Source organism: Ursus americanus, chromosome 14 (genome assembly GCF_024610735.1).
Source record: "Ursus americanus isolate L20-20 chromosome 14, mUrsAme1.1.p, whole genome shotgun sequence".
Classification (NCBI taxonomy): domain Eukaryota; kingdom Metazoa; phylum Chordata; class Mammalia; order Carnivora; family Ursidae; genus Ursus; species Ursus americanus.
In genome coordinates this window covers 40,491,291-40,507,150 of record NC_142140.1, presented here as the reverse complement: position 1 = coordinate 40,507,150, position 15,860 = coordinate 40,491,291, and the positions used below count along the sequence as shown (strand labels likewise).

General features: G+C 38.2%; 1 protein-coding gene across 4 annotated transcripts in view; it reads right to left on the bottom strand.

Moving 5' to 3' along the window:
* The window catches only part of SMARCC1 (SWI/SNF related BAF chromatin remodeling complex subunit C1), a 169,530-nt gene that overhangs the window by 127,306 nt on the left and 26,364 nt on the right, over window positions 1-15,860 (bottom strand). For 3 of the 4 annotated variants that reach the window (XM_087867088.1, XM_045778834.2, XM_087867089.1), the window contains exons 3-6: window positions 14,251-14,336; window positions 5,817-5,898; window positions 4,259-4,351; window positions 915-984 (exon numbers count right to left, since the gene is read on the bottom strand). In XM_087867088.1, coding sequence (XP_087723214.1) covers window positions 915-984; window positions 4,259-4,351; window positions 5,817-5,898; window positions 14,251-14,336 — 331 coding nt within the window. The remainder of the gene's footprint in view (window positions 1-914; window positions 985-4,258; window positions 4,352-5,816; window positions 5,899-14,250; window positions 14,337-15,860) is intronic. The other variant, XM_087867090.1, reaches the window with a different exon arrangement.

The window sequence follows — 15,860 nt, the reverse complement described above, 5'->3', positions numbered from 1 at the left end:
CTTCTTTCCTAACATACACATTTAAAGATATAAATTTCCCCTCTGGGCATAGCTTCAGCTATGTCCAACAAAATTTAACGTTCTTGTACTTTATCATTCATTTCATAATTATCCAGTTTCAAAGATTTTCTACTTCCATTGTAATTTCTTCTTTGACCCATGGATTACTTGGCAATATATTTCTTAATTTTCAAACATACAGGGATTGTCTGGTAATCTTGTTGTTATTGACTTCTAGTATAACTGCACTGATCAGAAAAAATACTAAGCATGGGGTAATTAGTAATTCAAATCTGATAAAATTTAGCTTCTTATACAGATGTCCTAAAGGGATATGTTATGCTAACCAGAAGACTTGATCACTTATAGGAGACCTATTTCTCAAATTAATCTGGTTAATTTATTAATTCATATTTTCTTTCTCAACAAATCAATTTCCATAGCTCTATCAAATTCTGGCCACTGACAAAATCAACCTGCAGGATGGAAGAGCTGAAGTTCAGAATCTGAACCATTATAAATCCAGCAAACTAAAATATTGTTCAGGGGCCCCTTCAGACAGCCAGTAAGCCCATCTTCCCCAGTAATGTTCATTTCGCAATATCTCTTAATTTTCAGAACACAAGCGACACAGCAAACATTAACAAAGTTAATACATAAGGCGCACCTAAACTTAACACGCAGATAATAACCAACAAAGAAAGAAATAAAAGTCCAATGATCAGAAAGTTGGACATCAAAGAATTAGTTTGCTTAGACCAATCCAGCAAAAAAATAGAAAAACATTTAAATAACCAATGCAAGTTATTTAATACTTGAAAGTCTCTTTTTCAAAAAGCTAGTTATATTGTTTAAGTCTCTGATAAAACTTAAAATCTAGTGAAGTAGGAGTTCATAACCAAAAATTAACTTACCATCCTCTTGTGAGGAAGGATATGGATAAATGTGGTGGGAAGCTTTTGACTTCTCATCAGTGAAAGTCCCCTGGAAAGAAATGAACAACATAAGGGTAAAGCGCATGGCAAACAGACTATGCAATGCTAGATGCAAAGTGCCTAAGAATCATAAAGCCACTACTTTCTTATTATGTTTCAAGACTATAATATTTGTTATTTTTAGTCAAGGAAAAGAATTATTAACAAGAACAAACAGAAACACATAAATTATCTATTAGACACAGTTTATATTGTTGTATAGAAAAATAATGCAAGTACCTCTTACCTAATTCTCTATGTATCTCTCTAGGAAACCTTGTCAGTAATATGATTATTTCTAATTCTAAAAGTTACTCCAAAGTCATCAGAAATTACCACAGTTATCTAAAGTGAGTCAATGCAGGTTTAATTAAGACCATGAGCAATAACTTACAGTTACATACATATAGGATGGACATTTGAATTGGCTCTATCATGTATGTATGCTACTGTTATTTTAAGTCAATGTTAGAATAGTGGATGATATAGGGGCGCCTGGGTGGCACAGCGGTTAAGCGTCTGCCTTCGGCTCAGGGCGTGATCCCGGCGTTATGGGATCGAGCCCCACATCAGGCTCCTCCGCTGGGAGCCTGCTTCTTCCTCTCCCACTCCCCCTGCTTGTGTTCCCTCTCTCGCTGGCTGTCTCTATCTCTGTCGAATAAATAAATAAAATCTTTAAAAAAAAAAAAAAAGAATAGTGGATGATATAAATACTAAGATTAAGGTGTAGCTAGGCCACAGCTAGACTACAGCACACAATCTAGATTATGACTTGGAAGCCTTTTTTTTAAAGATTTTATTTACTTATTTGAGACAGGAAGAGCATGCAATCCCAGGACCCCAAGATCATGACCCAAGCCAAAATTAAGAGTCGGACGCTTAACCAAGTCACCCAGGCACCCCTACTTGGAAGCCATTTAGATATAAAAGTGCTCATTCTAGAGACCATAAGAATGAGGACAAGTCTTTTTTTTTTTTTTTTAGAATAAGTCTTAAAATTTTATCTGTGACAATGAGTATTTACTAATTATTACAATCAGAAAAACACGACAATGCTATTTCCAACTGGAGAGAAATCCTAAAATTGAGGGCTATCTAAAGATGAATTAAACTACTATAAAGCAAGGCATTCTCAATCATTACAAGTATTTGGGCACACTTCTGAACAACCACAAAAGATGCTGAAAACGGGATATTAACATGTACTGAGTGTGAGGCAAGTCAGAGGAGCACAGTGTTTGTGATTTTGGCCTCTGGAGTCCAATCAGACAGGCCTGGGTTTGAACTTCAGCTCCACCATTTACTACGTGGGTGATACAAATACCTACGGTTTTTTTGTGCTTCAGTGTCTTCTGTGAAATAGAGTGGTAAAAATACCTATTTCACAAGAATTGTTACAATTTAGCAATGAGCTAAGGATAGTGACAGGTACACTCTAAGTACTCAAACACTGGAGTTATTAATGCATTTTAAATGTTTGAGCAATGGCCTAATCATCAGTATTCAATAATATCATTAGCTTAATGTCTCTTCCCTACGATTCTATGATACCAGGAAAATCCTTATATCCCTCTAGAGGTTATTCCTAGAACACAATCGCTAAGCCAGACTTTTAAGAAAAATGAAAACTAAACATTCAGTATCAACTGTAGGAAAATACATTAAGCTTCTTCCAGGATTAACTCGGTAGCAATAAGAGTAGATAATTTCAGCTTGAAGGTAATCGCCAGCACGTTAATGTGTTCCGTTTCTGCCTTCTAACATTCTACATGTAATTAAACTACACTTCACAGCCACTCCAATAAGCAGTCCAGAAGAGAAAAGAAGACGGTTAAGTGACTGGTTCAAAGTCAAAATGCTGGTGGGACAAGGAAGTGTACTTGAGACTGCCTGATCCGACAGTACAATTATATCATCTTCTTCTTTGGTAGGGACGTTGTGTGTAAGAAAAGGGCTATACTAAATCTCCAAATGTAAACAGTATTAGAAATTCTCACTTTAGGAACCTGGAAGATATTTTACTAATAACTGAAACATAATACAACTGGTAACCTCTCTTGCAGAAGAAAAAAGAAAGATATTTCAGGAGGTTTCTCAACTAATCCTAAGGATTAGTAAAACTCTGTCACTCAAATGATGTTGTTTCAGAAAATTATCTTCTACCCAGGTCTCCTCAGCTAGTTTACTATGATACGGGGTTGCTTACAGTTCAGCCACAGGTAGCCACAAACGTACATGCAGTAAATATCCAGGTCTCGGCCTAAAATGAGGTTAGAGGAGGGAGGGAAAGACATCTGAAGATAGCACTGGCACATGTGAATCAAGAGAATGTAGGCTTATGGGAAAACACAATCTTCCAGTCCACATATATAAACACAATACGTATCACTGGAGTGGCGGGGGTGAGGAAAGACAGGTTTACTTGAAACAATATTTGCTCTCCTCTTACCAACAACTATGTCATCAACTTCTACTTTGTTTGCCTTTGTGATTACAGTGATGCAGACCACATGGTCTCTTTAAATTACATAAGCCCAGAGGCACCTGGGTGGCTCAGTCCGTTAGGCATCCAACTCTCTATTTCAGCTCAGGTCATGATCTTAGGGTCTTACCGGGCTCCGTACTCAGCAGGGAGTCTGCCTGAGATTCTCTCTTCCTCTCCCTCTGCCCCTGCCCCCTATACTCACTCATCCACTTGTTCTCTCTCTCTCTCTCTCTCTCAAATAAATAAATCTAGGGGCGCCTGGGTGGCTCAGTCCGTTAAGCATCTGCCTTCATCTCAGACCCCTTGCTTGGCAGGGAGCCTGCTTGTCCCTCTCCCTCTCCCTCTGCCCCTCCCCTGTATTCGTGCTTGTGCTTTCTCTCTCTCTCTCCTCTCTTTCAAATAAATAAGTAAATTCATTTTTTGAAAAATTTTTAATAAAATTAAATAAATCTTTAAAAAATAAATAAATTGCATAAGCATATTTCATAATAAGACTACAATCACTCCATACTAGTGACTATTAAATGCTAATTTTGGATACATATATGCATCAAATCATCATATTGTACAACTTAAACTTACACGATGTTAGGTGTCAATTATATCTCAACAACGCTAAGAGGGAAAATGCTTTAGGATAAGAACTGGAGGTGAATGGAGAGAAAAAACTTGGTACTGTAAGAACCCAAAGAGAAAGAATTTTCATTTAATGCAGATATATACAGAAACTAAAAAATAATATGATTGAGATTTGTAAGATGCTTACTACACAATTTTCTAAAGTGATCATGTCTATTACCTGATGTCGTTTGATAATATCTTTCAATTTGTTAGCCAACTTCAGATCAATGTCTGGAATGAGGTAGATGTTGGGTCTGGTCAGACAATTGCTCTGAGGAGAAAAAAACAAACAGATTTTGAAATTCTCTTGGTTTTGAAATGATGTCACATTATTAATGAATTACCCTAATGGCCAAAGTTGACATTCAAAGCCATAGTGCTTAAAATGGGAAGACGTTTTTTAGTACAGACTGTAGAAGTCTCATCTCAATATAAAACCTAGGTGTTCAGCAGGCCACTTAATGCCATCCCCAGATCCCTTCTCTGCAGCTAAGTACACCTTGGACAAAATATGTTCAGAATCACAACCTAAAGAAATTCACCGTATTTTTCATTAAGGTACCACACTGACATATTGATACTCCTATAGCCAATCATACCTGAACTGACCTTAATAGTCCAAATCTAATGTAGTGTTTCTACCTACACCTTGTATTGAGGGGTGGATCCCAGGGGAATGCCCATTTTGGCTCATATGTAAGTTACTTATAGCTCTTTTTCCCATTTCTAAACTTACAAATAGCAATTATTAAAACATGCATATTAACGCCTCAAATCATCACCAAAAATCAGTGAACCAATAAAAGAAAGTTCTTTCTCTAGCTAACAGTTCATGAGACAAGTTTCAGGCATCAAGTTAATGATAATACCTAGCTGAATCTCTCTCAGCTACCTCCCCCCAGGAAGGCTAATTCAGTAATCAATGAAAATACTAGGAAAGAAAAGAAGAAAACTAAGTGTTCTCTCTTCCAGGTTATATCTAGTTGGGGAAATAAGATCTATAATTATGGTACAACCATGAAACAAATCAAAAAAAAAAAAAAAAAAGACTATATAAATGAGTGACCAGTAGATTGAGAGCGTTTATATTAAATATGAAAGGGATTCAAATAACAGATTAGGTGAAATAAAGAAAGAAAATATCAGGGCATCTGGGTGGCTCAGTCAGTTAAGCATCCGACTCAATTCTGGCTCAGGTCATGATCTCACGGTCGTGAGGTTGAGCCCTTTAAGATTCTCTTGTGAGATCCTCTCCCTCTGCCCATTCCCCCCACCCCTCTTTCTCTTTGAAAGAAAAGAAGAGAAGAGAAGAGAAGAGAAGAGAAGAGAAGAGAAGAGAAGAGAAGAGAAGAGAAGAGGAGAGGAGAGGAGAGGAGAGGAGAGGAGAGGAGAGGAGAGGAGAGGAGAGGAAAGAAGGAAGGAAGGAAGGAAGGAAGGAAGGAAGGAAGGAAGGAAGGAAGGAAGGAAGGAAGGAAAGAGAAAGAAAGAAGAAAAAAAAGAAAGAAAGAAAATATCATAGATTATTTCACCAGAAGTTTAGGATTAATATTCTATAAATGACAAGTTTTAGTCATACTTTATAGCTCTAATCCCCAGAAATCCATAAAAAGAATAAAGAATAGAGTTCAGAAAATTTTTCTTCCTGTGATCTTTTGGCGGTTCAAAAAAGCCAATCTTAAAAAACTGAAATTATATTAAAGGGAAAAAATTTTTAATAATTCAACTTTCTGAGTTACCTGCACCAATGTTTTTTCAATGTTCATAAACATTTCAACATTCCGATCCATTCGGGATGGATTCTGTAAATCAAACCTACGCCTAAAGAGAAGAAAATCGTTAGTTAATCTGTCTTGTACCTTAAACAAAAGTGAAAACTTAGTTTTAGCACTCAACAGAAATGAACTGCAAAGATTTGGAAATTAAAAGTGTTCTACAAAACATGTGAGGGTATTTTCTCAGTATAAGAAAGCAGTGTCAAAATCTTCTTGAACTAATGTTTTAAGTATTATGACATTAAGATCCACTCCAGTCAAAACGAAGTACCAATTCCATGAAGTAACCTGTTTTCCTCAAGTCTAAGATATCTTACAGTATACAGAAAAGGAGTCCACAGATCCAAAGGCAATGAACGACTATACCATTCTTCAAGTATAAGGGAAGTTTATCTACATTATACATGCTTAAAAGTCATTTGCTCAAATTCATCAGTGTCTGTGTTCTCTTTGAGCCTACTATTGTCCGAAATCTGGTAAATTCATCTATTTACCTTTTCTCTCTCCCCAGTGTCTTTTTATGTAAGTACCCATGCATAACATTCTAATGTTGTCTGCCTATTTTCACTCACTTCCATTTAAATTTGAATGCTTCTTTCTCCATATTTTTTATTCAACATTTACTCTGATTTTGCTCCATTTTAATTCCTGGGACACCTGAGTAGCTCAGCCAATTAAACATTTGACTCTTGATTTCAGCTCATGTCATGAGCTCAACGGCGTGAGATTGAGCCCTGTGTCAGGCTCTGTGCTGGGCATGGAGCCTGCTTAAGATTCTTCTCTTTCCCTCCCTCTCTCTCTGCCCTTTCTCACATCTCTCTTTTAAAAAAAAAAAAAAAAAGTGTGGCTTTAAAAAGCAAACCACTCAGGAAATTAATATTTATTATGACTGAGATCCAATTCGGAAACTAAGGAAAGTGTCCACTAAAGCACAGAAATAGGTAATTTGGAATGGAACTAGTTACAGCTTCAAAAATGGCATTTACATGTAGGAGGGACTTTTGTCCCAAGTAACCATATCTTGAATTAACCTTGGTACACAGAACTTATCCTTAAATCCCATTTTTTGGGTTGTTTAGTATTTTCCTTCCTAACTTCAGAGCTTCTGAGGAAGGGGTAGGGTAGGTCAGAAATTCCAAGCAATTTCCATTAACTGGCAGAACAACAGAATAACACATGACTAAATGAGACATCCCTATTAGAGCAGACAGGCTTCCGCTCGTTCTTTCAGCACAATAAAGGGAGCGACATATGTCTCCCCTTTTTAAAGGGTCACTCTTTCACAGGCTTCTGATAACAAAAGAACTATATCCAGAAAAGTCTCATTTCAGAATTGCTTACATAAGCCTTTACTCGTATTATTCATAGAGAAACTGCTTCCTTAGTAAATGATTCACATGAGGCTGAAGGGAATTGTCACTCCCAGAAATCAGAAATAGTTTGAAAGTAGTCATTAAACAAATTAAAATAGGCTTGCCTGGATTTACCTGCAAATGAAGATTAAAAGCTAAATGAATCTGGTAATAGAGAAAGAAAATTAAGAATTTATTCTGCCTTTCTGATTATTGATGAGTTAAATTTCTCAGTTTTGCAGCTAATAAATAAAATAGGAATGAGAGTAACAGTCTTACAAAGACTTACCTGAAAAACAATAAGCACCTATATCTATATTTTAGAATACTTACTTTCTAATTTTTTCAAAATCTGAAGGCTACAGCTTGGTAAAAGTTGTAACGAAAGCATGATTCTAAGCACTGAACATCAACATTGGTCTATTACGAGCAGAAACAACCAGACATTGTATGCCTCCAGAGGGAAGAACACAACACTGTCTATTAAGCACTGTTGACCAAAAAAACAACACCACACACACACACAAAAACCTCAATCAGATCTAACTACGGCTTTACTAGAAATTTAGAAGACTATGTTAAATGATATCCTAGGGAACATATTACCAAAATCTAGAACACAGAAAATTCTACAAGATAACTCGTTTTTGTAAAAATAAATAAATAAATAAATAACTTTCAAGGATAAGAGGGGGAAGAGAGCAAGGTGGAAAACTATTAATTTTCTTTTTTTTTTTAAGGAGGTGAGGGGTAGGGGGAGAGAATTTTTTTTTTTTTTTTTAAGATTTTATTTATTTATGTGACAGAGAGACAGCCAGCGAGAGAGGGAACACAAGCAGGGGGAGTGGGAGAGGAAGAAGCAGGCTCCCAGCGGAGGAGCCCAATGTGGGACTCGATCCTGGAACGCCGGGATCACGCCCCAAGCAGAAGGCAGACGCCCAAGGACTGCGCTACCCAGGCGCCCCAGGGGGAGAGAATCTTAAGCAGGCTCCATGACCTCATAACCCTGAGATCATGACCTGAGCTGAAATCAAGAGTTGGGAATCTTAACCTATTAAGCCACCCAGGTCCCCCAATTTTCTGAAAGAGACTTAGACACATCAACCAAATGCCATGTACGAATCTTGTTTGAATACTGATTAATATAAATTAACACAAAAATACAAATTAATATTAACAATATGAATTAATATAAAAACCATCCATGAAATAATCAGGGAAGCTTGAACACTAAGTGGGTATTTAATAACACTGAAAAATTATTGATAATTTTCTTAGTTGTGATAATGGCACTGCTGTAATGCTTTTAAAAAAAAATCCTATGCTGGGGGGGTGCCTGGGTGGCTCAGTCGTTAAGCGTCTGCTTTCGGCTCAGGGTGTGATCCCAGGGACCTAGGATCGAGCCCCGCCATCCGGCTCCCTGCTCCACTGGGAGCCTGCTTCTTCCTCTCCCACTCCCCCTGCTTGTGTTCCCTCTCTCGCTAGCTGTCTCTCTGTCAAATAAATAAATAAAATCTTTAAAAAAAATTTTTAAAATCCTATGCTGGGGCGCCTAGCTGGCTCATTTGGTTAGGTGCCTGACTCTGGGTCTCAGCTCAGGTCTTGATCTCAGGGTCATGAGATCAAGCCCCGTGTTGGGCTCCAGACTGGGCATGTAGCCTGCGTATGTATGTATGTATGTATGTATGTATGTATGTATGTATAGATAGATAGACAGACAGACAGACAGATAGATGGATAGCCTAGGATTTTTAGTGGTGCCTGGCTGGCTCAGTCGGTAGAGCATGCAACTCTTGATCTCAGGGTAGGGAGTTCAAGCCCCATCTTGGGCAGAGATTACCTAAGAAAAAAAAAATCTCATGAGGCGCCTGGATGCCTCAGTTGGATCATCATCTCAGGGTTGTGCGATTGAGCCTTGCATCCCTTAGGATTCTCTCTCTGCCTCTCCCCCTTCACCCCCAAAATACTATGTTTTTAAAAAATTTTAGAAACAGTGAAATATTTATAGATAAATTATATAAAGTTGAAGGTTCATGAAGGTAAATAGCAATTCATTATATTATTGTCTCTGCTTTTATAGTTTAGAGTTTCCATAATAAACTCAAATGGTTTGCCAAACAATGATTTAATAACATGACAAATTAAAGCTTTCCTGATTCAGCGATATGCTATGTGAGCAAAAAAAGTTATTTAAAATATATGGATATTATGAAAAACTGAGATGGGGCACCTGGGTGGCTCAGTCAGTTAAGCATGCAACTCTTGGTTTCGGCTGAGGTGGTGATCTCGGGGTCATGAGATCAAGGGTCAGGCTCTGCTTGAGGTTCTCCCTCTCCCTCTCCCTTTGCCCCTCCCCCCACTTGTGCTCTAAATTAATTAATTAGTTAATTTTAAAAATCTTTTAAAAAAATAAAAACTGAGGGGCGCCTGGGTGGCTCAGTCGTTAAGCGTCTACCTTCGGCTCAGGGTATGATCCCGGCGTTGTGAGATCGAGCCCCACATCAGGCTCCTCTGCTGGGAGCCTGCTTCTTCCTCTCCCACTCCCCCTGCTTGTGTTCCCTCTCTCACTGGCTGTCTCTATCTCTGTCAAATAAATAAATAAAATCTTTTAAAAAAATAAAATAAAAACTGAAATAAACTCAGGTAAATATGGTATAACCTTTAGTTGAAAGATTTAATCTGACTTGTTTTGAAATAACCAACACTACTTAAATAAATTTCACTTTATACAATATAGAAAAATGCTCAAACCTATACACGAGAAATGCAAATTAAAACTAAAATTATAAAGCCTTTTTGGATCTTAATGCAGCCCTCTAGAAGAGACAAGGAAGGAACACTAACTCTCTGGCTTTTAAAAGCTTTGGCCATTTAAAATGTAAATATGAGCTCTCCATTGAGGGTTTACTAATTAATGAGTCTTCTGCTTTGTTTTCCTCGGGCAATCTGCCTTTTAACCTAAGGCAATACTGTCTGTCAAAAGGCCTTCATTGGCTTTATTGCTCCAATTTTGTGCCTCTTGTGACTACTGTTAGGGATGTTCTCTTCTCATCCTCAGCTACATATAGAAAATATAGTCTGAATAAAAATAATCAAAAAAGTATCCTGGAGAATGACTTTAATTCCTTGGAGAGTGGTGTGAAGGACTTCAGAAGCAAACTTGGAAAAGGCAAGACAAAAATGCATTGAGCTGGAAGCAAGGCGAAAAGCAGACAACAGTATAGCGGAACAGCTGTGTGGGAAGTGACAGAAGTTGGCCTCGAGAGTAAGGCACTTTGTCTAATAACGGCAAGCTACAAAAGCTTGTAGGAGACCATCAACAGAAGGATGGTCTTGTACACCACACTCCAAATGGGGAGCAAATAGCCCACAGAAAAACAGCCTGAAACAGGTAAGCATACACGCAGGAGGATGGTCTACTACACAAAAGTAGACAACAAATTATATCCTGCTAGATATGTGGCTTTGGGGATAATTAAAGTATTTTGGATCCTTGCTATATTATTATTATTTTTAAAGATTTTATTTATTTATTTGACAGAGAGACAGCCAGTGAGAGAGGGAACACAAGCAGGGGGAGTGGGAGAAGAAGAAGCAGGCTCCCAGTGGAGCAGGGAGAGCCTGATGAGGGGCTCGATCCCAGGACCCTGGGATCACACCCTGAGCCGAAGGCAGACGCTTAATGACTGAGCCACCCAGGCGCCTCTTGCTACATTATTTTTTAAAAATTTAAAAGCTAGATGGCTGTTTTAAAATATGCTATAAAAATGGATAATTCTTCACAAGTTAAAAGATCTAAACCATGGGGGCGCCTGGGTGGCACAGCGGTTAAGCATCTGCCTTCGGCTCAGGGCGTGATCCCGGCATTCTGGGATGGAGCCCCGCATCAGGCTCCTCCACTATGAGCCTGCTTCTTCCTCTCCCACTCCCCCTGCTTGTGTTCCCTCTCTCGCTGGCTGTCTCTCTCTGTCGAATAAATAAATTTTTAAAATCTTAAAAAAAAAAAAAAAAATCTAAACCATGTTTGTGCTAGAATGACAATCCCACTAACTAGCATTTCTCAGAGTAAAGCCTGATGACCATTTAGAGTGCTTTGTGAAAATGCAGACTTTTAGTTTTCACACCACATTTAGTAGTTAACAATGTATGTCCAAGAGGCCCAGTAATCTATATTTTTAAAAGTATTCCAAGTGGGGGCACCAGGGTGGCTCAGTGGGTTAAGGGCCTGCCTTCAACTCAGGTCATGATCCCAGGGTCCTGGGATCGAGCCCCACACTGGGCTCCCTGCTCAGTGGGGAGCCTGCTTCTTCCTCTCCCTCTGCCATTCCTCCCGCTTGTGCTCAATGGCTCTATCTCTCTGTCAAATAAATAAATAAAATCTTAAAAAAAAAAAAAAGTATTCCAAGCGATTCCTAAAGTTCGAAAGCCACTACCCGAGACTTACGGCAGTAATATCTGAAAAGCAAAAATCAAAAGGAGACTCTGAAGGCAGGGAATAAAAGTTGAACCACCAAATCTTAAGGCAGAAAGAAAAGTAAGGACTGAGCTTATCTGCAAGAAATAAATGTTGGCAGTAAATCATGTCACAGGGAAAAATAAAAGGCCACTCACTTTTCACATTAAGACAAAGTCTAAACTTTATGTTAACTAAGCCTAGTTCACCACAGCCAAGCAAAACTAATAAAACACAAACTATTTTCAAGCAATAATCTCTTTAAAAGGCATGAAATATGATTACAATACACAGTAATCTGTGTAGAAGGGTAAGAATAGGATTCTAATCACTCTGCACGAGGACACTGACATTTACTGAGTTGAATTTGGTTGTATTTAATCTCTCCTTCTTCAGGAAATGTTTTTAGATTTCCACAGGATGTCAAAATTCTCCTGGTTTGGTATCCCTCAGTTATATACAACTATACATGAAATCAGCCGAAAGTTTTATCCTTTAATGAAAACCTACAAATATGGCATTCACTTCTGACTATTTAGAGACATCCAGAAAGATCAAACACTCTAGAATCTTAATCTGTACTGTTTGTTGAATGTTCCCACCCAACTTCATCAATGATACTCTAGCCTGACATCACTGAAAGCTAAAAGAAAGCAGGAAGTAAGAAAGAACCAAACAGAAACAAGAGGAAAAGAGAACATTTGGCCGTAAGAAGGAAATGAACAAACTTCGGAGCTAGACTGTGACGTTAACTGGAGAACACAGACGAGGTTCAGAGGTGTATGCTGGGCACGGGGAAAGTCAGAGGCACTGTCAAGACCACAGGCCACTATTCAGACATCCAAATTGGGGGCAGAGGGGGTTACTAAAATATGCGCTGTCAGAGTGTAAGTGATCCACTCACTGCAAGTGTGTAAGTCTCGGCGGGGGCGGGGGGGGGGGGGTTCACCAGAAAGGGGAGGATTCTGGTACAACGTGAGTAAAAGACTTGGAAAAATTCTTGTTCCTCACTCCTCTTAAAGTCTCTAACTTTAACCTTTACTTCTTTCTTGGTCTCCCTTTTAATTTAAAGACATCTTATTTTACATATTCTTCTAAACCACATTAAGTCCTTCCACCGAAAAATATTCCATTGCACTGGCACACAACAGGTGACTTCGGAGAAGTTATTTCACTTTGAGACTGTCCTCTTGAACCCAGGTCAGGATTTAGAACACAAACTGAGGGGCGCCTGGGTGGCACAGCGGTTAAGCGTCTGCCTTCGGCTCAGGGCGTGATCCCGGCGATCTGGGATCGAGCCCCACATCAGGCTCTTCTGCTATGGGCCTGCTTCTTCCTCTCCCACTCCCCCTGCTTGTGTTCCCTCTCTCGCTGGCTGTCTCTATCTCTGTCAAATAAATAAAATCTTAAAAAAAAAAAAAAAAAAAAGAACACAAACTGAACAAAAAAATAAGAAGAGAGTTCCATGTGGGAATCTAGAGCTAACAGTAGGGTACGAATCACATCTGATAGTAGTCAGACACGCCATCAATCCTAGCTCAGGAAACACCCTGTAAGAGTCACAACACCACAGCCAGAAGCAGAGCTGCAAAAACAGCAAGCCACCTCTGGTGACAACACTCTTGTGCTCATGGCATCAATTAACCAATCTCTATTAAACACCCACCCATACGTAAAAAGTTCGGCAAATGCACAAAGTCTGTGTCACTTGCTATTCATTATAAATAAATCATTTCCTTATAAACTTGCCCCATTTATCAATGTGAATACTTACTTGTATTTCCCAGCCATAAAGTATTGGATTTGCTTAAATTTCAAAGTACCCAAATTACATGAGTATTCTAGAAAGATGCTAAGACTGAACTGCACATAGACAACACAACTAAAACCTCGACGGGACTTCAAGTCAATTCCCTCCAGCACCCCTTCAAACCCTGCTCGTGAAGTAACTCCCCGCTATCCTTGAACTCCAGAACCATCACCATGAAACACTCACTAGTCTCAGCAGCTGAACTTCCCTCCCAGAGATGGCAGAAATGCCAGAGTTCAAGAAAGAAAAGAAAGCACCAAGAGAGACAGGGCAAGAAAAGAGAAAGAGAAGAGTGAAGGGAAAATGCAACATTGCAAGAACAGCAGCAATGATTCTACTCCTAGCTGCACCACTGCCCGAGTAGTGGTCTGCGCTCCTGAGCTGGATTCCTCTCATCTGTGTCCTGAGGACAGCACACTAGACATCTCCCGTTCTGAAGGCCAGGCTCACGGGAACACTTAAGCCGCTATCTTTTAGCACAACCTAAGTTCACAATACACATTTTTATATTGCACAGTGAGCCTACCTTCTAATTTGCTAACAATGCACCCTCATCTATTACCTAGATACAACCATATATGAGAAATAACTTGCCTAATAAATACAATAGTTGGTCAATATTTTTCCTCGACGTAGGCACAAAGTAAACTAGAAAACCAGATAAAACTTCCACTTTGGACATTAATTATAATGTGCTTTTAGACACCATACAAAGAAGGAAGAGGATTCAACATTAAATAATTTAAATATCACATCAAAACACAAATAAACACAAAAACTTACCATCCCTGTTCATTTTTATACTTGTAAGCAGCCCCAAGAATGTGACACAAGGTCCCTCCAGCTTTGAAATCCATGAAACATTTTGCCTAAAAATGATACAAGTTACACATGAGAAAAATAAAAGTTCTGACAAAATTAGTCATGTCTGAATTCAAAGTTTTATAAACTCAGGGGCGCCTGGGTGGCACAGCGGTTAAGCGTCTGCCTTCGGCTCAGGGCGTGGTCCCGGCGTTCTGGGATCGAGCCCCACATCAGGCTCCTCCGCTATGAGCCTGCTTCTTCCTCTCCCACTCCCCCTGCTTGTGTTCCCTCTCTCGCTGGCTGTCTCTATCTCTGTCGAATAAATAAATAAAATCTTTAAAAAAAAAAAAAAAGTTTTATAAACTCAAAAGATATAAACAACTGGTAGCTTAACCTCCTTAAATAACTTTCTGGAACCAAGTAAGGTATAAGGAAATTTTTCCAAAAGTGGATTAAAAATTTTTTTAATTCAATTAACATATCACTCGTTTAGTAAACAGTCTCTGAAAAACAAAATTTATAAAAAATAAGTCAAAACATTTCAGCAGGAAACACTAATGGACAGAATATCGATACACTACAAACTCCACTGGTAAATTTAAAATACAATTTTTAAAATGTATAAAATTCTAGTAAAATACAGTTTCCAACAATATGATTTTCCTACAGAGTAAGAAATATTAGTATACATTAGACTTTTTTCCCAATTTAGGTCCCTGACTTTAATCATGCAAAAATTATAACTGAACTCTTGCGATAATATTTTCAATGACCATGAAACACAGTGTAACTATAAATTATATATAAAATTATAGCTAAAATCTGTGCAACAATTTAAAAGAGATGTGCACTTTATCGATTATAAAAGTATGCTCAAATAAATCAAATGCTGAATGACTTCTATATTATGGAAGTAAAAGTTTCATATAAACTGATCATCAAATAGGCCAATAAGATGGAAGTATTAGAAATATAGCATGCATTTTTTTCCTTGAAAATGATTCTTACAAAATAATATAATGGAAAGAACTGTGTGATGTCAAATATAAGAAAGCAGAAAACAGAATGGTGGTTGCTAGGGGTTGGGGAGAGCGAGGAATGGGGAGTTACTGTTAATGAGTAGAGTTTCAATCTGGGAAAATGAGGAAGTTCTGGAGATGGATGGTGGTAGCAGCTGGACTACAATGTGAATATACTAATATCACTGAACTACACACATAAAAATGATTAAAATATTTTACTACAATGAAAAATAAGTAATATTTTTTAAAATAAAAAATACTAAGAAGAATCAAAGATGAGCTCTTTCAAAATAAGCTAACAAGTAAGCCCTCCAAGTCATTCTGGTTATGCTGTTGGCTTTTTAAATACATAGGTTTGAGTTCCGAATTTCTTGCCCAACACTATTCCCAGTAGACCTCAAATGTTGCATTACATATTCCTAAACAAATACAGCCAGGTGCAATTCTTACCACTGACAACATGTTATTTATCTGAGAAAATGCACAAGTTATTACAATTTTGTAGTGTTGGCATCTTAAATTAGAATAATGTGCTGGTAGGTACCTACAAGAATAGAATGAAACAGT